Genomic DNA, 25,471 nt, shown 5'->3' on the forward strand with positions numbered 1-25,471 from the left:
GATGTTGGGCAATTTTGAAGAAATCATAAGGTTCATTGGTTCTTTTCAAAAAAAGGAAAAAAAAAAAAAGTTTGATTGGGGTTGAATAAATCAGCTAGAAAATGTGCCCAATATATTTAAGACAAGTTAATTGCGGATGATGATGGATTGCATACGTGGTTTATTTAAAATACAAAATCTAGAAGGAAAAAGCAAATGGGGGTGATTGGATGCTGAGAAAATAGTTTCCCAAAATCCAATTAAAAGTCAGTGTCATGAAAGAATCTTTTATGCTGCTGGTGCAGGTGATGCTTATTGCCTTTAATACCGATCAAATCCAAATCTAAAACCAAATCCAACGGCCCAAGCAACCGACGCTGAAAGGTTTTTATCACTAAATGTCCAAAAAGCGAGGCTTGGTGGATTCTTTTCTAGTTGGATTAATTTTGCTTTCTCGATTATCAGGTGCTTGGTCAAACATTTAGATGCAAATATCCATAATATTATCAACATTTTCATTTATATTTTTACATTTTTAATATTAAATATTGATAATAGAGGATAAAATATAACAATGGATATATTTGTAATAAATGATAAATTTTATTCATCATCAATATCAATGGAATATCAATTTTATCTTAAAGATGATGTCAATAGTTATTTATTAAAATTAAAAAAATTATAAAAATATTGAAAAAAATACTATATTTATCAAGGTTATCAATAAATATGATATTTACTATTTAATTATTTATTGTTTATAGTTTTTTCTCTACTTTTAATAAAAATAAAAAATAATTATTACTGTTTAAAATTTATATATTTTAGATAGTATTTATCATATTTTTTAAATTTCACTGTCATTTACGTTATTGACAAGTATATGTATGTATATATATATTTTAACAAAAATAAAAAATAATACTTACTGCTCAAAATTTATATATTTTAGATAATATTTACCATATATTTCAGATTTCAATATCATGTGTTACTGACAAATGTGTATATATATATATACACATATGTTTATGTATATAATACATTTTTAAAATTTGTATGGATATCAACATATGAATGGATATTTTCATGAAATTGTAACTTCCATATTATAACTTATATCTATATTTTTATGGTTGGTAAAACTGCACCTGCACCTGCACCAGCAGCTGTCCCAATTTGCAGCTCATCTTTCTTTGCACCTGCGCCTGCAGCTGTCCTAATTTGCAGCTCATCTTTCTCTATCTTTTTTTAATTTTAATTTTTAATTTTTTTTTATTAAAATGATTGAGCTATTTTTCATCGAATTTATAACACGCATTGATACGAGGACTCTCAAAATTTGGAAATTAAAAAAGTGGTGCCCTATAAGTGGACACAAGGACAATCGTGTACGAGAACGTTATGCTTAAAAAAATGTTTATTATTTGCATTTGGGAATTTTTTAAATCAAATTTAATATGTATGATTAAAAAAAAAAATTCAATTTGATATGTTTTTTCTTAAGTACATTTATTATAATATTGGCTTGTACATGTTAGACAGTTAAAAAACTGACCTTGAGAATTAACATATTTTATATAATATAAACTCGAATATCACAAGGATAGATGTATCCTTGTTCCTTGTTCTTCCAAATCTCTTTAAAAAAAGCGTCATTATTCTAAATTCAAATAATTCTTGTATCCAAACAAAATTAATTGTGTGACTTTTTTTTTTTTTTTTTTTTTTTGGTTTGGCATAGATTAATTGTGTGAGTTTGATGTACATAGGTAGACCAACTTCTTAACCATTAATGCAATGAATAATGCAATAAATGGTCTTAAAACTATTTCAATTTTTTTGTTTATTTTTATTTATATATATATATATATATATATATATTTATTATGTCATCTAGAAAGTTAATAAACTTACAAATTAAACAAATTCAAAAAAAAAAAAAAAATGTAACCACTTCAAGTACAGCCTTTTATCACTTTCAAATACCTCGTAATCTCACATGGTAATGATATAGTGAAACTGGAGGTTAAGAAAACCCAAGAAGAGTTTATCGTAACCAACTTTGCTTACAATAATTTAGACCTTTACAATTTCTGTTAATTTATTGTATTTAATGAGTTGGTGGTGATAAAAATATTCTGGCAACTTCATGCTCTGTTCAACAGAAATGACGTTAAGCAACATGACCATAAAGCAATTATGAGAGGATCATAGCAAATTTGTGCAAGCAAAACCAAAGGCACAACCATAAATTGCCAGTTGGAAAGTAACGAAGAAATATTTTGGTCCTCCCATTGATGACGCTCACCAAATTCTCCTTCCTCAAGAAATATTTTGAACTCGACCCCGTTGACATATCTGTTGTAGCCCCAACACCAGTAAATCCACCGCCCTTTTTGGTTGTTCTTGGTTGAACAACGATAGAAGTGGACTTGCCTAATGTCTGAGTACAGGGGAGTTGATATCTCATGACCATTCTGGTGTTTTGGTTCATCATTGTTGGAGAAGAGGGAACAGCCAAATAGAGACAGAAGCTCAGCACTCAAAACACACTCTCTGCTAGCGATACAAAAACTAAATTATCAGTAAATGAGACAGGTAACCTCCATTCCCATCTGTAAGGGCAAGGTTCTAATATTTGCATATCTGCAATTTCTACTTCGTACCATAATCCTTTTGGCCTCGGCATCTTATTCCTCCTCCTTAGTCCATCAACCTTATAATTTCCCCATCGCACATCTTTGGTTTCCCCATCTAGCATAACTTCTGTATGCTCATCTTCTCTCTTTGTCTCATAATTTCGACATTCATTAGTTTCAACATCCTTGCTTTCCCCATCTGATGTGACTTCCACTTCTTATTTTCTCCCTCTACATCATAACTTCGGCATTCGATCAATTGCACAGTAATGTTGCTTTCGCCATCTAACATAACATCCCCTCTTTTCTCTTCTTTTTCTTCTCTCTCTAGTACTACTCCAACAATGCTTTCATGATCATAGCCACCATCCATGGTATCACCATTGCTACAGGAAACTACACTCCCCCTCAACCAGTCTAATATTCTACTACTGGAAGTGGTAGTACTACTTCCAATGCTATCACTATGGGAATAGTAATTGGAGTAATGACGAAGACGAGGAACTCTCTATTGTTGGTCTATATCAACTGTAACTGAATCCATCTCTAGTAGCTGATCTTGGTTTTGCAACAGAGTTTCCGGTCAAGCAACAAAGTTATTGATTCCATATTCCGTCAAGGAATTCCCATAACAATAAACATAAGAACGAACCATATACCAAAGAGTTGGTCCTGATCCATTACCATGTCCAGTGGGAATCTCCATTTTTTCGCTGAAAGGGATTGTTATATTAACCAAAACAAGACTAGATAAAGCAGTAAAACACATTTCAAGGAGAAGCAAGGCAGCCTCTATCCTGATTTACAGCCTCTTCAAAAAGATCAAAATTTAACGAAGGTGGGTAGACACCATGACAACGATTCAAACCCCACCTGGACACTAAATGGGCTAAACAATTAACATTTCTTGGAACCCAAGCAAAAGAAATAGTATGAAAAACTGAACGTAAAGCTAAGATTTTTTGAATAAATCCGGCTTCAGACCAATGGCAAGAAATATTGAGAGGATCATTGAGGCTTTGAATGATGGATTTGGCATCGCTTTCACAACAGATGCTGCGATATCCTTCTTCAATAGCCAACTGGATTGCTGAAAGAATTCCGCCAGCTTCTACTGTTTAGGGAAAACTAAGATTGAGAGTGAACGATTTTATCCTGATGACTTTGCCCTTGTGGTTCCTTATAATCACTCCTATGCCAGCAGAGTTATCTTTGACAAATGCGTCACAGTTTACTTTGATTACTTCAAAGAGAGGCTGGTTCCACGAACTCATCGCATTTGCCATATTAGGAGAGGTAAGCCAAGAAGGACGATTAAAAGTTGAAAACTTTTTGTGTTCTTTGAATCTCTGAAGAAGAGCTTGGACTTCCTTGTCCAGAGCAAGCCTGGTGCTTTCAAATAAAATACGATTCCGCAACTTTCACAGAGAGTAAAAAATGAGGGCCGAAAACAAGAAGAAGGAGCCATAATCATCGGGGTGGACTAGAAGGACATCACATGGTTTCATCAAAAGATTTAGGTAACTATGGAGGCTATCGATCTGGTAGTGGTCCCACCTTAAACTCCAGGGAGACGCTAGCCAATAGGCTCGTGCAGCGTCACAATGGAAAAATAGGTGGACTTCATCTTTGGGGCTTCCACAACCATGTGGACAGTCAAAATCTGTAATTGTCCCATTGCGACTTCGTAGCGTTTCCCATAACAGAAATGTAACAGCCTAGTCCACCCGCATGAGATATTGTCCGCTTTAGGCCTAGCCCACATGGTTTTGAAAGGCCTCTAAAGGGAAAAGTATCCACACCCTCTTATAAGGCATGCTTCATTTCACTTTCCAACTGATGTGGGATCTCACAATCCACCCCCCCTTTGAGGCCCAGCGTCCTCGCTGGCACACCGATCCAGATCTGGCTCTGATACCAACTGTAATAGCCTAGTCCACCTGGATGAGATATTATCCGCTTTGAGCCCAGCCTACACGGTTTTAAAAGGCCTCTCAAGGAAAAGGTATCTAAACCCTCTTATAAGGCAAGCTTTATTTTTCCTTTTCAACCGATGTGGGATCTCATAAGAAATCCCTTAAATGCCATCTTCCACAAGAAGAATTTTAGACGGTCATGTTACTCTTCCATAAGAATTGCCACTAGCTAGAATGGTCCCAGATCCTAACCACACAAACGTATCTTCTTGCGAGTTGTCTGCCCAATATATCTTCAGGATTTTCTTTGAGGAATCCCTATTGAAGAGTCTTTGAACCAGTGGTTTATTCCACTGCCCATCGGGTAATAAGAGTGAATCAACCATGCCCGAGTGAAAGCTTGATAAATTTGGATTGGGAGAAGGCTTGAAATTTGGACAATCAGGGATCCAAGGATCTTCCCAGAAATTGATATTATTTCCTTTTCCCACTTTGAGGCATATTCCCTTGGCTAGCACAGGTCGGATGCTTAATAAACATTTCCAGTGCCATGAATATGATTTTTTTCTTGTCACCTTCATGAATGTGTTAAAAGGGAAATATTTGGCTTTCATCGCATGGACCCATGGCAGACATGTGTTGGTCTCAAGGTACCAGCCAATTTTGCATAGTAAGGCTACATTGATATCTGCCATTTTTCATAGCCTAACCTTCCAAGCTTCTTAGGTCGGCAAATCTGAGACCAAGACACTAGACGATAACCTATTTGAGAGAAAGAATTGTCGTGCCAGAGGAACCTGCTCGCCAACCTATCTAACTTGTTACACCATGCCTTAGGGAGTGTATAGAAAGACATAGTGTAAATGGGGATGCTTGAGAGGACTGACTTGACTAGCACCAATCTTCCTACCTGGGAAAGGAGGGAGGCTTGCCAGTTTTGAAGCTGGGTTTCCATTTTGTTTCGCAAGTCATCAAAGTCTTTTGTCTTGTTTCTGCTCATAAATAAAAGATTGCCCAAATATTTAGTATCATTTGGGAGTTCTTTAATGTTTAGAATCAGTTTGAATTCTGCCTTAAGATTCCCAGGGACGTTCTTTGAAAAAAAAAAATCCAGATTTGGTAGTATTAACCTACTGACCAGTCCAACGGCAGAAAAGGTCCATGCATTTTGCGAGCTCCTGCATTTCGCTACAATTGGCTTTGCAGAAAACTAGTAAGTCATCTGCAAAGAAAAGATGAGTTATGGCGCTGCCTAACCTGCCCAACTTAAACCCATGGAATTTGTCTTCCCTTTCCAATTTATACAGCATTCTCAAGAGTAGTTCCTCAAATATAATGAAAAGGTAGGGTGAAATTGGATCTCCTTGCCGAAGTCCTTTTTCCCATTTAACCGACGCACAGATGCTGCCATTAAGGAGAATAGCAGTAGAATCGATAGAGAAACATTGTCCTAGCAAGGTCACCACCCGAGCCGAGAAACCATAATGGATAAGAATCTCATGTAGAATGCCCCAATGGACTTGATCGTAAGCTTTATGAAGATCGAACTTGACCCCAATATACCCCCCGTTGCTCCTCTTGTGTGGTTCAACGAGTGCACTATTTCATTTACAAGAAGGGAGTTTTCGCCAATCCATTTGCCAGGAATAACGCTGCGTAGTTGGGAGATATAAGTTTGGGTAAGAGCGGTCTTATCCGAGAGGCCAGTAACTTAGCAAAAATTTTGTAAACGGTGTTACAGAGACTGATTAGGCTTAGCTGGTTGAACATGGATGTAGAATTTTTCTTAGGAATAAGGACCAAAGTGGTTCGATTTAAGGTCGTGGGAACTCTCCCTGAAATAAAGATATCTTGGATAGTTTTTACGACGTCTCCCTCGACTATATTCCAATAGTATTGGAAGAAAAGGGCTGGCATTCCATCGGGCCCCAGGGCTTTGGAGGGGTTCAACTTTTTTAAAACCTCCATAATTTCTAGTTCGGATGGCAGGGCCAAAATGGTATTATTCTCCTCACGTGAGACAACCGGGTGGAAAAGCTCACTAAAGTAAGGACAATGATCCACTCACTCGTCTTTGTATAGCACAGAAAATTTATCTACGACATACCTACCAATGGCTTCCCTGGTCATCATCCACTCCTCTAAATCGCTCTTCAGAGCCGTGATGTGAAGTTTCCTTCAGTTGGTCATGGTGGTCATGTGAAAGAATTTAGTATTTTGATTACCTGCCTGTAGCCATATCTCACGGGATTTCTACCTCCAGATAAGTTCCAACAGTAGTGCCATTCTTCTAGTTCATGTTGAAGAAAGTTTTCACGTTCTAAATTTGAGTCCGTAGGCTTAAAGCTCTGAAGAACGGATAATTGACCGTCTAAATCCTTAATTTTAGCCTGGCAAAAGCCGAAACTTTCTCGATTCCATTTCTTCAAAGCTTGTGCTGTGGCTTGTAACTTTGCTGTTAGAGATACTCTTTGTATGCTCCTCCCTGCGTCCATCCAAGCAGTAGATATTACATCTTCACAGCCTGGGTCCCTTGTCCAGGCTTCCAAGAAACGAAATGGAGGAGGAGTGCAGTGATGGTCCAGACAAGACAGTAACATAATTGGGGCATGGTCGGAACTAGAGGCATTAAGGTGAAGAACGCCTGCTTGCTCAAACAATACACGCCACTCTGTGCTTGCTACTGCCCGATCCAGCCATTCCTAAATGAAAGGGTGTCCAGCAAATCCCAAATCCACAGCGCCAATCTCCTGCATGAAATTTTGTAGGAAAAAATGTGATTTCTTAGTAACTCTTCACCCTCCTTTTTTTTTTTTTTTGTCTTGGGTCAGGACATCATTGAAATCGCCAATGCAGGCCCATGCATCATGGTTTGTTAAAACGCACTCTGTTAACATTGGCCAGAATTCGTTCTTCAGGTTCCATTCTGCTGGGGTGTAGCAACACCAGAGATTCCAATGTTTTCCTTGAATAGAGGTAACTTGAACTCCTATACACCATTTGGAACTGAAGATTATGTCCCAACAGCATTCCTCATTCCAAAAAATTGCAAGACCCTCACTCCCTTTTGATCCTTCCTCAAAATGCCAATTGTCAAAACGAAGAGACCGAGATACTTTTTGCGTAACTAACCTTGGTTTCCATAAGAAACAAGGCTTGGGGGGAAGACTTTCGAAGTAAGCCTCGTAGGTTGTGGATTGCAGAGGGTCTTCTCAAACCTCTGCAATTCCAAGATAGGAGTTTCATTTTGAAGAGAGAGAGAGGGGGGGGGGGGGGGGTGCATGTTAAGGCCCGCCTCCTCAGTCGTTGGTAAATTATTGGACACTTCAGTGTTAACGAGTTTCCGCTTTAGAACTCCACAAGTCTTACTTCTTGCCTGTCTTTTGAGTCGTTTCCATGGGGGGACCATCCCGTGATTTTATTTGTCCAGCTCCTGACTCTCCAAAATCGTAATATCCACAAGTCCAACAGGAATCTCCATAGAAGCATACACAGTCAACTTAAGGATGAATTTGGATACACCGAATCTTGCACCCCCTTGCTGCCTTTCCCTTTCCCATGATATCACCAAAGCAAGAACTTGAAAATGATCCAACACCCAATAAATCATTTACCTTTCCTGATCTCTTTCTTTGTTCCTCCAATGTAGACAAGAAATTGACTGCTTAATATTGTTTATTGCATGTTTACTGAGTTATCATAGAATGAATAGTTAGACCCACTCCTTAAAGTTGTTTACTTTATTGTGGAAACAGTGCCTAATTATCTAAATAAAATGTTTGAAGTGTTTGAAAGCTACAAATCCAATTTTTGTTAATTTATTGTACTTGATGAGTTACTAGGTGATAAAATCCGATAACCTTCATGCCCTGCTCAACAAAAATGACATTCGGCAATATGGTCAAATAGCAATGACAAAAGGATCGCAACGAACTTTTGAAAGTAAAATCAATTCAAATAAGTCAGGGGTATGAAATTTTGCCAATGATAAAGTACTGAATTTTTCCATATATCAAGAAAATCCTAAGTTGTACATTGATCCTTTTTTTTTTTTTTAACACTTTTTTTGTTTTATGCTTGTCGTATTCTTTTGATTTCATATTTGATATAACCATATAAGTATAGATGTTTGATTTTGAAAAATAATAACCCTTTTCACAAAAAAAAGAAAAAAAATGACAAAAAATAATATTCCAATTCAAGGAGACCGACCATTATCAATCATACTCAACAAAGCCAAGGCCCTTCCTTTCCCTTTTGAATTGCCATTCTACAAATTTACTATAGCTTTGTATTGTGTGTGTGTGTGTGTGTGTATGTGAAAATTTTAGCTATAAGAAAAATAAAATAATACTCCAAATGAAAATTTTAGTTATAAGGAAAATAAAATAATACTCCAAATTATCAAAATTTTAGTTATAAGGAAAATAAAATAATACTCCAAATTATCATACTCTCCACACTAACAAGAAGATGAATATCACATGCCTTACCAAAAAATAGAATATCACATGTATGTGAGCTCCATATTGCTAAATGCTTCCAATATTGAACTCCTAATTAAGAGTTCAACCACTTTCAGTGACCAATCCCCAAGTAATTTAATTATATATATATATACAGTCCGTTTATGGTGCGGACGATCCTTATGCGGACCACAGTATTGGTGATAATTTTTCATAGTATTGTTGATAATTTTCTAAAAAACCGTCATTAATACTATACAAAAACCATCACTAATACTGCAGTGCTCATGCGGACCGTCCTCACCATAAAATTTTCATATATATATATATATATATATATATGCGTATTAGGCATAAGATAGCCATCATCAAAATGCACCACTTTATTAATTTTTTAGGGAAAAAAAAAAAAAAACTCGTAAAAACATGTGTGTTGCGTGTTTCACTCTCCGATATATAGGCGAATTCGCCTTCTTCAGTAATTCCATACATACATATATATATATGAATCTAAAATCATTTTCATGTTTAAATTTGAGTATATTTCTATAAGTTGAAAATAACAAATGCGGGACCTAGCACTTTTTTACATGGTAGTTACAATATTTTCAAAACTAAATTAACCGTCTCGAATTAGATTTTTTTTCTTTTTTGACAAACTAACAAGAATATTCTGCTTAATTTCGATATTTGAATTATATCAATGATTAAGGCAATAATTTTAGGATGTTGGGGAATTTTGAAGAAATCAAAAGGTTCAAAGTTTGATCGGGTGGAATAAATCAGCTTAGAGATAGTGCCAAATACATTTAAGACAAGTTAACTATGGATGATGATGGTTCATTGACCATGTGGTTTGTTAAGTACAAAACCCAGAAGGAAAAAGCAAATGGGGGTGATTTGATGCTGAGAAAATTGTTTCTCAAAATCCAATTAAAACCTAAAAGTCAATGTCACGAAAGAGTCTTTTATGCTGCTGGTGCAGGTGATGCCCACTGCCTTTAATCCAAATCTAAAACCAAATCCAACCGCCCAAGCAACTGAGGCTGAAAGGTTTCTATCTCTTAAAATGTCCAAAAAGTGAGGCTTGGTGGATTCTTTTCTAGTTGGATTCACATTGCTTTTTCCACCATTAGGTGCTTGGTCAACCTTCACCTGCACCAGCACCTATCATTGCAGCTCATCTTTCTCTATCTTTTTTTATTTTTAATTTTTTTTAAAATTTATTGTTAATAAAATGATTAAGCTATTTTTCATCAAAATTATAAAGCCATTAATATGGAGGACTCTCATTTTAGAAATTATCAAATACATGAACGTTATTCCTAAAAAAATTGTTCACTATTGCATTTGGGAATTCTTTAATCAGTTTCATATTTTTTAATTACATCTATTATAATATTTCCCTATACAATTTTTTTTTATTTTTTATTGGTGAATATTTCCTTGTACAGGTTGGATGATAATATAAACTCGAATATCTAATATCATATTTCCTTGTTCTTTCAAATCTTCAAAAGCCATCATTATTCTAAATTCAAATAATTCATATATCCAAACAAAACTTATCAAAATTTAAGAAATAGAAAAAACTGCTATTGTTTGAGTTTGATGTACATAGGTAAACCAACTTCCCAACCATTAATGCAATAAATTAATGCAATTCATGGTGTTAAGATTATTTCAATTTTATTTATTTATTTATTTTTGTGTCATCAAGAAAGGTAATAAACTTACAGATTAAAGAAATTCAAAAAAATGTGACCACTTCAAGTACAGCCTTTTTTTTATCACTTTCTGTGGGACAATTAGATAGACATAATGTAAATCTTTTTAAATAGGACAAAAGCATACCAATTGAGACTGAACACCTATAAACATATGACCAGAATACATGTAACACAGAACATGATTTAATACACATAATACTAAAAAAAATAAAATAAAAAATCCAACAGCTCGCGAAGAATGAGCGAGTCACAGACAAAATCACAAGCTCAGCCAAAAAAACAAACCCATAAATTTGACCGTCTTTTTCTGTTTAGCACACGCATATAAGGACACTGCTTTTTTGCTCAAAGAAAGGAAGATTTTGAGCTTCACAATAAATTTTGGGGTTGGGCATGTCCTCCATAATATCATAAACCATATTATATATCTTAATAAAACATTTAACGCGGTATGAAAATTTTCGTGCTCAACTTCATGCATTAAAACATGCAATCAAATTTCTAACTGAAAATCGCAATTCCAAAAAAATTGCATATAGAATTGGACTCCAGTGTTTGGAAAGAGGCACTTTCAAACCCATCTCTCTCACCTCCTTCCCAACCTTCTCACCTCCACACCTCCCCAAATTCAGAAGCCCAGAAACCGCATTCTCCTTCGTCCTCAAGCTCGAACCCGTCGAAGGGTCCAGCAAATCCGCCATAACCCCAACACCTTTAGCCTTCAAGAACGCCTCCTCGCTCTCCTCGCACCCAGCGATCTGAGCCACCGCCGCTGTCGCATCCTCAACGATCCCGACCCTGCCATCCTTCACAACGAGCGAGAACAGCGGCGGAACAGCTCCGATCTCGATCAGCGAGCTCCGATTCAGAGGGTAGAGAGCGACTCCGAAGAGGGCTTTGAGAGCGTCCTTGATCGATCTCGGAGGCGAATTGGGGGTTTTGATTATGTGGATGAGGGAGTAGATGATGTCTCGCTTGGATCCAACAATGGGTCGGAGCTCATCGGCGACGAGGAGGCTGTGGAAGGTGGCGGCGGAGATGGAGCTGGAGCTGGAGCTGCAATTGTTACGGAGCGCGTGGCAGATGGAGAGGTTGAAAAAAAAAAAATATATATATATATATATATATAAATATAAAAATATATATATATATATATATATATATATATATATATATATGTCATCCTTAATATTGGATAATCCCTACACCATATGGTCCGACCACGAACCATTTGCCCATGGAGTTAACCACGAAGATTAAATGCTAATTTTATTAGGGTTCTTCTGATTTTTTATAATTTAAAAAAATTATATTTTTAATTTTTAAATTTAAAATGTTTCATTTTAATTGTTAAATTTTTAATTTATTACATTTTAATCCAAATAAATTTGTTTGACTAACGGTAATTATTTATTTTATTATATTTAATTAATATTAAAATCTAATTTATTGTAATTTTATTTTTTTAATTTTAATTTGTTTGCAATTTATGTTTGCTATTTTTTAAAAAAATTATCTTTTAATAGTTTTAGATTCTCAACAGCCTATTTACCAAAAATTCAATTTGATTAAAAAGAAATAAATAAAATGCCTATATCATGCAGAAGTACGTGTGGCTTTTTACGAAAGAAAAATGAGAGAGATCAATCACAAAAAGCAATAGGAAAAAGGAAAAACCATTAAAAAAAGAAAATTCAAAAAAACAAAATAAAGACCAAGTGAAAATAAAAATATTAAATAACAGTTCGAAAAGGAATTAAAAAAATTGCTCTCAGTTGATCGGCAATTCCCTACAATCGATAGCCTCTCTATTCGAAGTTAGCCAATGATTCCTCCGGGTACAGAACTACAATGATCGGATGGGGCCAGGACAGGAGCAGGGCTGGGCCGGGACCTGGTGTTTTGGCTGGTTCATGCCCCATATGCAAATTATCTTCTGCCGTAATTTCTCACTTTTATTCAAATTAACTGATAATGTTGAGCATTTGCTACAAAGAGCTAGACGATCATGAAGTAGTAGTACTCCTTTTTCATCTTGTGCTTACATAATTCTTTGATCCTTCACAACCACTACATATATTTTAGTGGCCTCGTACCCTAGAAGCCTTCTATACATTTCCAACTCCTTTTCAACTTTTTTTTTTTTTTTTTTAAATTCTCCCTCTTCAAGATAATAAACTCATTCAAAAATTGCAAACTTGTGTGATCATGCTCATATTTGTCTTTTTTCAATCATTCTCCTGTGCTGCAAGACTTGCATTTGAATATTTGCTTTCTTTTCCTGCAGCCTACTTACTCCTTCTCTGTCTCTGATCCATGGTATCATCATCGTTCCTCCTATTCCTCCTACTCTTATCATTATTGTTTCTTCTCCTCCTCGTCTAGCTCTTACTCGTCTCCTTTCTACTCCTCCTCCTCCTCCTACTCTTACTCCTATCATCATCATTCCTCCTTCTCCTCCTACTCGTCTCCCTCCTACTTGTCTCCTTTCTACTCCTCCTCCTCCTTTTACTTTTACTCCTACTCCTATCATCATCATTCCTCACCCTACTCCTACTTCTACTTGTCTCCCTTCTTTGTCTCTGATCCATGGCATCATCATTGTTTCTCCTTCTACTCCTATCATCATCATTCTTCTTCCTACTCCTACTTGTCTTCCTTCTCTGTCTTTGATCAATGGCATTATCATCGTTTCTCCTCCTACTCCTACTTATCTCACTTCTCTGATCTATGGCATCATCATTGTTCTTTCCCCTGCTCTTCTCCCTCCTCCTACTCCTACTCATCTTCCTTCTCTGATCCATGGCATCATCGTCCTTCCTACTTTTGTTACCGCTGCTGCTTTTCCTATTCTTGCTACAGCTGCTACTCCGACTCTTGCTCCCACTGCTGCTACTTCTGCTACCGCTGCTGCTTGTTCTTTTCTTGCTATTGCTGCTGCTCCTTTTACTCTTACGACCGCTGCTGCTTTTCATACTCCTGCTACCACTGTTGCTTCCATTCCTACTACCGCTACTACTACTGCTACTCCTACTCCTACTGCCACTGCTGCTTCTCCTACTCCTACTCCTGCTCCTACTCCTGCATTTACTCCTGCTACCGCCGCTGCTTCTTCTCCTCCTCCTACCGTTGCTGCTTTTACTCCTACTACCGCTGCTACTGCTCTTGCTACTACTCCTACTACCACTCCTACTCCTACTCCTGCTACCACTGCTGCTTCTCCTACTCCTGCTCTTACTCCTGCTACCACTCATGCTCCTACTCTTACTATCGCTGCTGCTTCTCCTCCTCCTCCTTCTCCTATTGTTGCTCCTACTCCTGCTACCACTCATGCTCCTACTCTTGCTATCTCTACTGCTTCTCCTCCTCCTCCCTCTACCGTTGCTGCTTTTACTCCTTCTACCATTGCTGTTACTCCTACTTCTACTCCTACTACCACTGCTGCTTCTCCTACTCCTGCTCCTACTCCTGCTATTACTCCTGCTACCACCGCTGCTTCTCCTCCTCCTCCTCCTACCGTTGCTGCTTTTACTCCTACTACTACTCCTGCTACCACTGTTGCTTCTCCTACTCCTGCTCCTACTCCTACTACCACTCATGCTCCTACTCTTGCTATCGCTGCTGCTTCTCCTCTTCCTCCTTCTACTGTTGCTGCTCCTACTCCTGCTACCACTCCTACTTCTTTTACTTCTGCTCCTACTCCTGCTACCACTGCTGCTTCTCCTACTGCTGCTGCTGTTATTCCTACTCCTACTCATACTCCTACCCCTCATATCAATAGTATCCAAATTTGTCTCCCTTCTTTGATCCACGACAGCATTATCGCTCCTCCTCAATCCATCCACCTCATAATTGGCTAATCCAGTTAGTCTCTCATGGTTGTTCTCTGATCCATGCTCCAAATCAATCGTATCCAAATTTGTCTCTCTTCTCTGATCTATGATATCATCGTTGCTACTACTATTGCTACTCCTACTCATACTCCTGCTCCTCCTCAAATCAATCGTATCAAAATTCATCTCCCTTCTCTGATCCATGGCATCATTATTGCTACTCCTTAAATCAATCGTATCTAAATTCATCTCCCTTCTTTGATCCATGGCATCATCATCTTTCCTCCTCCTATTCCTCAATCCATCCACCTCATAATTTGCTAATCCAATTAGTCTCCCATGGTTGTCCTCTGATCCATGATCCAAATCAATAGTATCCAAATTCGTCTCTCTTTTCTGATCTATGGCATCATCGTTGCTACTACTACTTCTACTCAAATCAATCGTATCCAAATCTGTCTCCCTTATTTGATCCATGAAATCATTATCACTCCTCCTACTCTTCCTACTTCTCAACCCGTCCACCTCATAATTTGCTAATCCAATCAGTCTCTCATGGTTGTTCTGTGATACATACTTTAAATCAATTGTATCCGAATTCATCTTGCTCCTTTGATCCATGGCATCATTATCGCTCCTCGTTAACCCATCCACCCCATAATTTGCTAATCCAATTAGCCTTTCATGGTTGTTCTCTAATCCATGCTCCATATCAATCGTATTCGAATTCGTCTCTCTTCTTTGATCCATGGTATCATCGTCGCTATTGCTACTGCTACTGCTTATCCTACTCATGTTACTACTGATGCTTCTCCTACTCCTGCTACAGCTGCTGCTACTGCTACCACTCAGATCAATCATACCCAAATTTATTCTTAGCAGCTGATCTTTTTGGTCTTGCAACAAAGTTTCCTGTCGACCAACGGAGTTACTGATTCCTTGTTCAGTACTTAAAGAATTCCCATACTTTCTAATGATGAGTAACAAAAAACAAAAAACATAAGCACCAAACATATACCAAAGATTTGGTCCTGATCCATCATCATGTCCAACAGGAATCTCCATGGAAGCATCCATAGTCAACGCAAGCATAAATTCGAAGACACCGAATCCTGCCCCACCATCATGCCTTTCCCATGATATCACCAAAGCAAAAAAAGAAAAAAAATCCTACACCCAATAAATCATGTACCTTTCGTGATCTTTTTCCCTCTGAATGATGAATTTTGAGCCTGGGATACTTGGTAAAGAAAATGACCAAAGAGAATAACCCCAGCGAAAGTAACTTCACAACGGCATTCACCAAGAAATGCATATTACATAACTTTTCAAACGTATCATAACATTTCAAAGGCTTAAACACAAAGAAACCAACACCAAGACGGAGAATGATAAAACACATGCCTTTCAAGCTTGCGCAATCTTCAAATTGAATCTTCGAGAAGGATCCTTGAAACAGTAAGATCAGGCCTCCAGCAGCAAAGATCAACCTTAGAATAATCCATACAATGTTTTGGAACTTCATTGGAAGCCACAGCAATTACAGATCAAACAAAAAAAACTTCTTGGTGGTTGCCAAGAAAAAAAAAAGTTGGTCAAGATGGAGTAAAGAGAGAAAAATAGAACTTGAAAAATGTGAGCAAATTTTCAATACTCCAGGAGCACTGCTTCGGGGATACAAGAAATTTTCCGTACAATAATGTTTTGAAACTCCATTGTTAGCTAGATCAATGGAGAGCGAGAAGCATAAGGAAAAAAAAAAGTTTGTAATGACAGAGGAGAGAAGAGGGGCTATTGGACTGTAATGTTCATCGCCTGCTTCTAGGATTAATATTATTTATTAAGCGCCTAACGACTACGGTGGCAGCAAGTCAACATTGAACACCTGCTTTTAGGATTAATATTATTTATTAAGAGCCTAACAACTATGGTGGCTGCAAGCCAACATAGTCCGCACGGTTAAGAAAAGAAAAAAATGGTATCCAAAAATTCCATGATGGTTCTATAGCGATGAAAATGTAGGCCTCATACAAAGGCAGCAAGTGAGAAGCTTCGACATGGGGAAGCCGGACCAAGATGCTCATTCTTTTTTATATATATAAATGGGGATCCAAAGTTGAAAAGTGTCCCAAGTAGGAAAAAGGCAGCAGGTGAGAAGCTTCTTTTTTATATATATAAATGGGGATCCAAAGTTGAAAAGTGTCCCAAGTAGGAAAAAGGCAGCAGGTGAGAAGCTCCTCGCTGCTGTGTTTTTTTTTTTTTTTTTTTTTTTTTTTTTTTGGGGTAAATGAGAAGCTTCTCGCATCTCACTACATGGAAGACGTTAAGTTGCCGACCACTCTAACAAGTGATCTTCTTTAAATTTTAGCATATCGTTTTAAGCAATTTGGATTACAATCTTAACAGTTTAGATTTGTGATTTCCTCCTCCTTTTTTTTTTTTTTTTTTGATTTCCTCTTCTTAAGATTTTTTGTGAGATCAAAATTTATTTGTTTGATGAATATTTTTGTTGAAGCCATTTTTAAGTGATGTGTAAAGCTGAACCATTATTTGTAGTAAATAATTTTAAGCTTAAGTATTGCGGTTCTTTTTTTTGTTTTTTTTTAATCTTTTATATTCTTTGACCCACTTCACTTGAAAACTGAATCTGCTATTAAATATAATAGTGATAAAAGGAGCTATTCAGGTATTTGCGTAGAAGAAGGGATCGAACTCTCACTCCCAGGAATGAAACTGGTGAAATCAGTTACTTACCCTAGTGTTACTCCTTGGCTTCCTTCTTCCACATACAATTTACTAGAGGAGCTTGTGTCACTTCCTTGCAAATTGGAATCCTTTCTCTAGATCGAATTAAGGGGAGGAAAAAAAAAAAAAAAGAAAAAAAAAGGCACATAAAATTGATGGTATTGATATATATATATATATATATATATATATTTTGCTATGCCCCCAGGCAACCCCCTTGCTCCCCCATAGACTCGAACCCCGGTCAGTGGCCTTGGGTGATGGTATTGATATTTGGTTACTAAGTTTATATCCTTGATCAGTTTGATTTTTTTGCTTGCAAGTTTAATTTCACAAAAAGAAAATATATATATATATATATTATTAATTTGTGTGGCTTTTTCTAAACATTTAGCTAACTTGAACATTATTCAATATGTTTAAATTGAACTTTTTCATACTTTTCCAAAACTATCTACAGATTTTTCTATGTTGAATAAAAGCTTTTGAATTTTAACGTTGAACTTTAATAATAATAACAATAGAACGTCCCACATTGGTTAAATATGGGGACCAAAGATCCCTATCTGAGGAGGTAGTTGTCACGTCATGGTCCTGCTTCTCCTCCGCCCAGCCACTTCATAATTTCCCCTTTCAATCATTTTCCCTTTAGTTTCATTTTTTCTTGTCCAATAAACATATATATATATACACATATATATTGTTATAATAGATGTTTATTCCTTATAATGATATGGACATTTAATATCAAATAACATATTGCTTCTTTATTATTTTATTATTGACATATACTGAACATGGAAAGAACAAAGAATGATCCAATACTCAATAAATCATTTAGCCTTTTTAACCTTCAACCTTTTTCCACAATAGATTTTGATGAATGAATTTTTAGCTTAACAAGACAAACTTCACAAGGGCATTCAACAAGAAATGTAAATGGCATAACTTTTCAAACATATATTTTCATTTAAGAGGCATAAATACAAAGAAAGAAACAGTAAGACTGAGAGTTAATGAGACACATGCCTTTCTAGTTTGCATCATCCTGAAATTTGCATCTTCGAAAAGAAGATAAACCTTATAATAGTCCATACAATGTTTTGGAAGTCCATTACTTGTTAGAGAGAGCAAGGGTCTCACTATGTTAGCCAGAGCAATGGAGAGCAAGAAGGAAAGGGAAAAAACAATTGATAAAGATGGTGTAAAGAGGACTTTGGAAAAACTGGAGTGTAGCCTACAACGACCAAAAGTCAAATTTTTACACCTGGGAAAAATAAAATCGTCAAGATCATATATAAATAAATGTATTTTGTTAGATTACACATATTCAATGCTCAAAATTATTTGTCAAATTTACATCTTTGATAAAAATATTCTGGTAACTACATGCTCTGTCCAACAAAAATGACATTAAGCAATACGACCATATTGCAATTATGAGAGGATCATGGCAAATTTGTGCAAGCAAAACCAAAGTCACAACCAGAAATTGCCAGTTGGAAAGTAATGAAGAAATATTTTGGTCCTCCCGTTGATGACGCTCACGAAATTCTCCTTCTCCAACAAATATTTTCAGCTCGACCCCGTTGAAATATCTGTTAGAGCCCCAACACCAGCAAATCCACGGCCCTTTTTGGTTGTTCTTGGTTGAACAACGATAGAAGTGAACTTGCCGAGTGTTTAGGTACAGGAGAGTTGATATCTCATGACCACTCTGGTGTTTTGGTTCGTCATTGTCGGAGAAGAGGGAACAGCCAAATAGAGACAGAAGCTCCGTAAATGACTCAAACACACTCTTTGTTCGCGTTGGAAAACCTAAATTATCAGTAAATGAGACAGGTAACCTCCATTCCCATCCGTAAGGGTAAGGTTTTAATATTTGCATATCTGCAATTTCTACTTCATCATACCAGATTCTTTTCGGTCTCGCCGTCTTCTTCCTCCTCTTTAGTCCGTCAGCCTTATAGTTTCCCCATTGCACATCTTTGGGCTTCCCCATCTAGCATAACTTCTGCATACTTATCTTCTCCCTATGTCTCATAACTTCCACATTCATTAGTTTCAACGTCCTTGCTTTCCCCATCTGCCATAACTTCCATATTCTTCTTTTCTCCCTCCATATCATAACTTCCGCATTCAATCAATTGCATATTAACGTTGCTTTCGCCATCTAACATAACATCCCCTCATTTCTCTTCTTCTCTCTCTAGTACTACTCCAACAATGCTTTCATGATCGCTGCGACCATCTTCCGTATCACCATTACTGGAAACTACTCTCCTCCCCGACTTGTCTAATATTCTACTACTCGAAGTAGTAGTACTACTTCCAATACTATTAACTATGGGAATAGTAATTTGAGTAATGACGACGAAGAGGAACTCTCAATTGTTGGTCTATATCAACTGTAACAGAATCCATCTCTAGCAGCTGATGTTGGTCTTGCAACAGAGTTTACTGTCGAGCAACAGAGTTACTGATTCCATGTTCCGTCAAGGAATTCCCATAACAATAAACATAAGAAGCAACCATATACCAAAGATTTGGTCCCGATCCATTACCATGTCCTGCAGGAATCTCCATAGAAGCATCCACAGTCAACTCAAGGATGAATTCGAATGCACCGAATCCTGCACCCCGTTGCTTCCTTTCCCTTTCCCATGATATCACCAAAGCAAGAACTTGAAAACGATCCAACACCCAATAAATCATTTACCTTTCCTGATCTCTTTCTTTGTTCTTCCTCTGTAGGCAAGAAATTGACCGCTCAATATTGTTTGCTGCATGTTTACCGAGTTATCTTCGAATAAATAGTTAGACCCCCTCCTTAAAGTTGTCTACTTTAATGTGGAAACAGAGCCTAATTATCTAAATAAAATGTTTGAAGTGTTTGAAAGTTACAAAACCAATTTCTGATAATTTATTGTACTTGATGATTTAGTAGGTGATAAAATCTGACAACCTTTCATACCCTGCTCAACAAAAATGGCATTCGGCAATATGATCAAATAGAAATGGACAAGAGGATCGCAACGAATTCATGAAAGTAAAATCAATTCAGATAAGTAAGGAGCAGGAAATTTTGCCAGTGAAAAAGTAATGAATTATTTACATACATCAAGAAAATCATAATTTGTACATCATTGATCTTTTAATTCTTCAAAATCAAACATCGGTACTTATATGGCTATATCAAATATGAAATCAAAAGAATACGACAAGCATAAACCAAGAAAAAGTGTTAAAAAAAAATGACGAAAAAAAAAAAAAAAACCCAATTCAAGAAGACCGGCTTAGTGAATCAAACCGGGAATTATAATCTTTCAGCGAGCCACCATCATCAATCATACTCAACAAAGCCAAGGCCTTTCCTTTGCTTTTTGAAAATGATACTCCAAATTATCATACTCTCCACACTAATAAGAAGATGAATATCACGTGTCTTTACCCAAAAAAGAATGTCACATGTGTGTGAGCTCCATATTGCTAAATGCTTCCAATATGGAACTCCTAATTAAAATTTCAACCACTTTCAGTGACCAAGTCAAGTAATTTAATTTATCAATATCAAAACAAAAAAAAAAAAAAAAAAGAAAAAAAAAAAAAAGAAAAAAAGTCAAGTAAACTATAACTGTAGAAATGATTTGTTATAGCCAACCAAAATATAATTTTTTTTTTTTTTGGCTGAAAACCAAAATATAATATGTGTCTATATATATATATATGCGTATTAGGCATAAGATAGGCTATCATCAAAACGCACAGCTTTATATATATATATATATAAATTTTGTTTTTTTTTTTTTGGCTGAAAACCAAAATATAATATGTGTATATATATATATATGCGTATTAGGCATAAGATAGGCTATCATCAAAACGCACAGCTTTATATATATATATATATATATATATGCGTATTAGGCATAACATTGGCATCTGAAAACTCCACGATAGTTCTTTAGCATTGAGATGGTTCATGGCCATGGATCGACATGAAGTATGTTATCTCCAATGCTTCGACATGGGGAATGGGGACCAACATACTCATTATTTTTTTATCTATATATAAATGGGGATCCGAAGTTGAAAGGTATCCCTAGTAGGACAAAGGCAGCACGTGTGAAGCTTCTTCCCCCCCCCTTTTTTTTTTTTTTTTTTGGGTAAATTAGAAGCTCCTTGCATCTATTCTAAAAAGTGATTTTCTTTAAATTTCAGTATATTGTTTTGAGCAATTTGGATTACAATCTTAACATTTTAGATTTGTGGTTTCTTTTTTCTTTTTCTTTTTTTTTTTTCCTTTTTTTCTTTTTTTTTTGTGATTTCCTCATTTTAGGATATTCTGTGAGATTCAAATTTATTTTTTTGATAAGTTTTTTGTTGAAGCCACCTTTTTAAAGAGATGTGTTAAAGCTAACCAATTATTTGTAGTAAATAATTTTAAACTAAAGTATTATTGTAACACCCCGTCCCAAACTGTCAGGACCCGTCCAGAATTCCTCCCCGGAACCCTAGACAAGCCCTGATCCCAGGGAAATACCACCGAACCTTCCAACGGAAAATCCAGCAGCATCTCCCCTAAGGATAGGACTAACAAAAAATTACCTGCACTGAAAACACACTTCTATAAACATCCCCTTATTCCTCCCACAATACTACAAATTGATTCCACAAATTTTAGCACTTCAAATAATAACAGCAGCAACCCAGTGCATAAATAATAACTACACGTCCAATACAGTATACTGAGCATTATACAGATAATGTGGAATTTAGACAATGATAGATAAGAAGTAATACAGGATGGAGAGGAAAAAGGGAAGAAATACTTCTTGGACTTTCGGCAACGAACTGAGACGTTGGGCTCACCCCGGACAATCAATGTCTCTCAACCTGTACTTAGGGGAACGGAATTTAAAAACATGAGATGCTAATCATCTCAGTGAGTGACCCTATCTACTGTACACTTTTAATATTAATAATATACCAAATAAAGGGATTTAATTAATCAATACCGAACAATTAAATAAATAAATAAATAAACAATTGAGGTAACAATTTCTCTCAAAACCCTCACTATTCACTCCGTTGGAAATGTTTCCCTTTTAAAACATTTTCACAAAACCCGATATTCGTACTTCCCGAAAACCAAGGGACCAAATAATTTAATAAACAACAAATGAATAAATAAATACCCCAAATATAAATAAACTGCAATAAATTATAATAAATAATTTTGTACTCTTTGGGGTTTGAAATTTCTATCCGAAAAATTTGTACTTGACGCACCACACCATATACCAGTGATGCCCTCCGATACCCAGCGTCCTGAGCACCGACTGGCGGGGAGATTAAGGAGAGAAACTTGCAAACGGCACTTCGGCGTCCCGATAGTACCGCTGCTGAAACCATCATCCCGACCAAAAGGGGGGGCGGCTGTGTGCACTATATAAGACTTGCCTGCCCACGATCCAATGGTAACTCACGGGAGAAATAATAATACTTGCGCGCTGAACCACATATACATATACCAGAATACCAATACTGTGTGAATGCGTCTAAAATAATTATTAAACCAACCGTACCATTTTCCAAAATTACCATGGGAAATATATCAAATTTTCACACTTACCATCCCACGTATTTTTATTCAACAAATCGGTACGAAAACATCGACAACGGATAAAATAATTTTCCTTGCAACACGCGGTTCAACAAATAATATACCACGGGCATAATTATGAAAATTAAACCACCAATTTGAACAAATAATTTTCTTAAAATATTCAAACCAATTATGCCCAAAAATAATATAAAATCCAAACACAACGATTTACTGAAAATACTTGCTCATGTGTAATAAATACCATTTAATCACAATAAAATAATAATCGGGAATTTCTAATGACCCCAAAATTCCATTTAGCACCAATGGGTAAATATATATATAAAATAATATTTTTTCCGATTATATTTAAATTCCACCACATGAGCATAACTGCAGATACCAATTTAACAGCAATTAAATATAATTAATTACCCCAAAATATTTATTAAAGGTGGGTCACTCACCTGGAGCACGCAATTAAACCATGATCCACCATGGGATCAATTCCACGACTCACCGGTGCTCCTAGAACACAATTCACACACAATCAAATAAATTAATATTTTAATCGAGTAAATAATACCCGGTACCCGAGGGGGTCAAACACAAACGTTATCCAAAATAGTCGAATAATATACCAAATCGAAGCTTGAGCGACGAGGATTACAAATCCGGTCTCCATCGACCCCAATTCCGCCGAAGATGGCCGGAAAGCTTCGGCCTGATTTAAACTTGAGGGATCTCTCAAACGGTGGGGATTTTGGGCAATCTAACCCCAGAAATGGACTCATAGGGGTCAAAAATGGTGAAATAGAGGTATGGGTCGGGCTGGATTGGTCGGAAATGGCGAGAATCGCCGGAAAAACGTAATCGGCCGCTGCCGAATTCACCGGCCCGATCTGGGCGCGTCCAGCGGTGACTGGCCGGGAAAATTGGAGGCTAAGGTCACGGGGAGCTGGGCTTCACCGATGGCCGGCACGTGTGGCTTTCCGACGACTGAAATCCGGCCAAAAGGCTGGTCAAAGAGAGAGGGGGAGAGAGACAAAGGAGAGAGAGAGAGGGAAAAATTCCTGCTGGTTTTTGATGGCTCGGGGAAGAAGAAGGGAAGGAAAGGAAAAGAAAAGAGAAGGAGGTGTTTTCCCACGTGGGGAAAAGAAAAGAAAAAGAAAAAGAAAAAGAAAAAGAAAAGAAAAAGGAAGATAAAAAAGAAATAAATTAAAATTAATTAAATAATATTAATAATAATATTATTATTTAAAATAATAATAAAATAATATGATATTACGCATGGTTGACATGTGACTTCTCAACATGGTGACACATGGTCACCTTCATTAAGTCACGTGGCACATCGTTACACGTTCAAAAATAATATTAAAATAATACAGTATTTGAAAAACTCTACAGGACCATAACTTTCAAACCACATGTCCAAATTGGACATGCCATTAGTCTACGAACTCGTATCGACGAACACTTTACAACCATGCATGAGTCAAAGCTCAACTTTGCATGAATAAAAAGTCAACTCCGGCACCCCTTGGACAGTTTGGACCTCAACTTGTTTTGCTCATAACTTTCAAACCGTAGTTCCGTTTTCAACGTGCTACTAGTCTACGAACTTGTGCCAACGTATACTTTGTAACGGTACCTCAGTCAACCCAGAATTCCAATTGGGTAAAAAGTCAACTTTTCAAAGTCGACGGTCAACCTCGGTCAACGTGCAAAAAATTCCGACATGGTTCGGGACGGGGTGTTACAACCTTCCCCCCTTACAAAAATTTTGTCGTCAAAATTTCTTACGTCGCTGAAATGCATAAGAACATCAGTCGCGGATTTGTGCCTCGAGCTTCCACGTCGCTTCCTCGACTAGATTAATTCACCACGAGACTTTTGATCTGAGAAAATAGTCTTATTGACCCATACGCATTCTTCATGACTTAAAAATCTGCACTGGTTGCTCCTTACATAACAGGTCTTCAATGTCCTTTCATAGTAACAATACGTGAATTACACTGCATACCCATGTTTGCTTTCCCGAAAATACTAACTTGCATGCCACAAAACCAATTCTTCCAATAACCTCGTAGAACCAATGTAACAAGAACTTGGCTTTCTTGTTAGCCAAAGCGTACAATCCTCTTCTACGGAGATAATTTCAAAACTCAATCTTGGACTTTGAACTTAACATCTTTTCCACGCACGTCGGCTTAACTCATTTATCGATCTTGAGCGGCTTTCAAACTCTCTTGGATGACCTCCATCTTATTCATAGTCATCTGTAGGTGTTTGCATCCAATTCAGGTTGGTTGTCATACGGTGCTTCTCCTTACCTACTTCACTTCAATACAGTGGGGTTTGACACTGCCTTCCATGTAGAGTCTCATACGAAGACACTTGGTGGCTAATATCGTAACGAATTCTATCGATGCCAATTGCTCAATCCAGCTTCTTTTCGACATTGCATAATGCACGGTCTCAACATAACTTCCAAGTGTGAATTCTGCACTTTGCTTGTCCAATGACCTGTGGTGGAAGGCGATGCA

The 25,471-nt window shown here is 36.8% G+C and overlaps 2 protein-coding genes across 2 annotated transcripts; one reads left to right on the plus strand and one right to left on the minus strand.

Annotated features, from left to right (window-relative positions):
- Positions 1–10,734: 10,734 nt before the first annotated feature.
- LOC107409267 (uncharacterized) lies at positions 10,735–12,952 on the minus strand. The gene is made up of 2 exons (XM_060819584.1): positions 12,935–12,952; positions 10,735–11,938 (listed from the first exon to the last, which is right to left on the minus strand). The coding sequence occupies exons 1-2, from the start codon at positions 12,950–12,952 to the stop codon at positions 11,210–11,212; spliced, it is 747 nt and encodes a 248-aa protein (XP_060675567.1). The 3' UTR covers positions 10,735–11,209.
- A 51-nt stretch (positions 12,953–13,003) lies between these two features.
- On the plus strand, positions 13,004–14,747 carry LOC107410208 (uncharacterized; the record flags this gene model as incomplete). Its single annotated transcript, XM_016017611.3, has 1 exon — positions 13,004–14,747. A coding segment is annotated over one exon (1,593 nt), but the record flags the coding sequence as incomplete, so codon positions are not given.
- Between the last annotated feature and the right edge of the window lie 10,724 nt (positions 14,748–25,471).

This window comes from Ziziphus jujuba, chromosome 8 (assembly GCF_031755915.1).
Source record: "Ziziphus jujuba cultivar Dongzao chromosome 8, ASM3175591v1".
NCBI lineage: Eukaryota > Viridiplantae > Streptophyta > Magnoliopsida > Rosales > Rhamnaceae > Ziziphus > Ziziphus jujuba.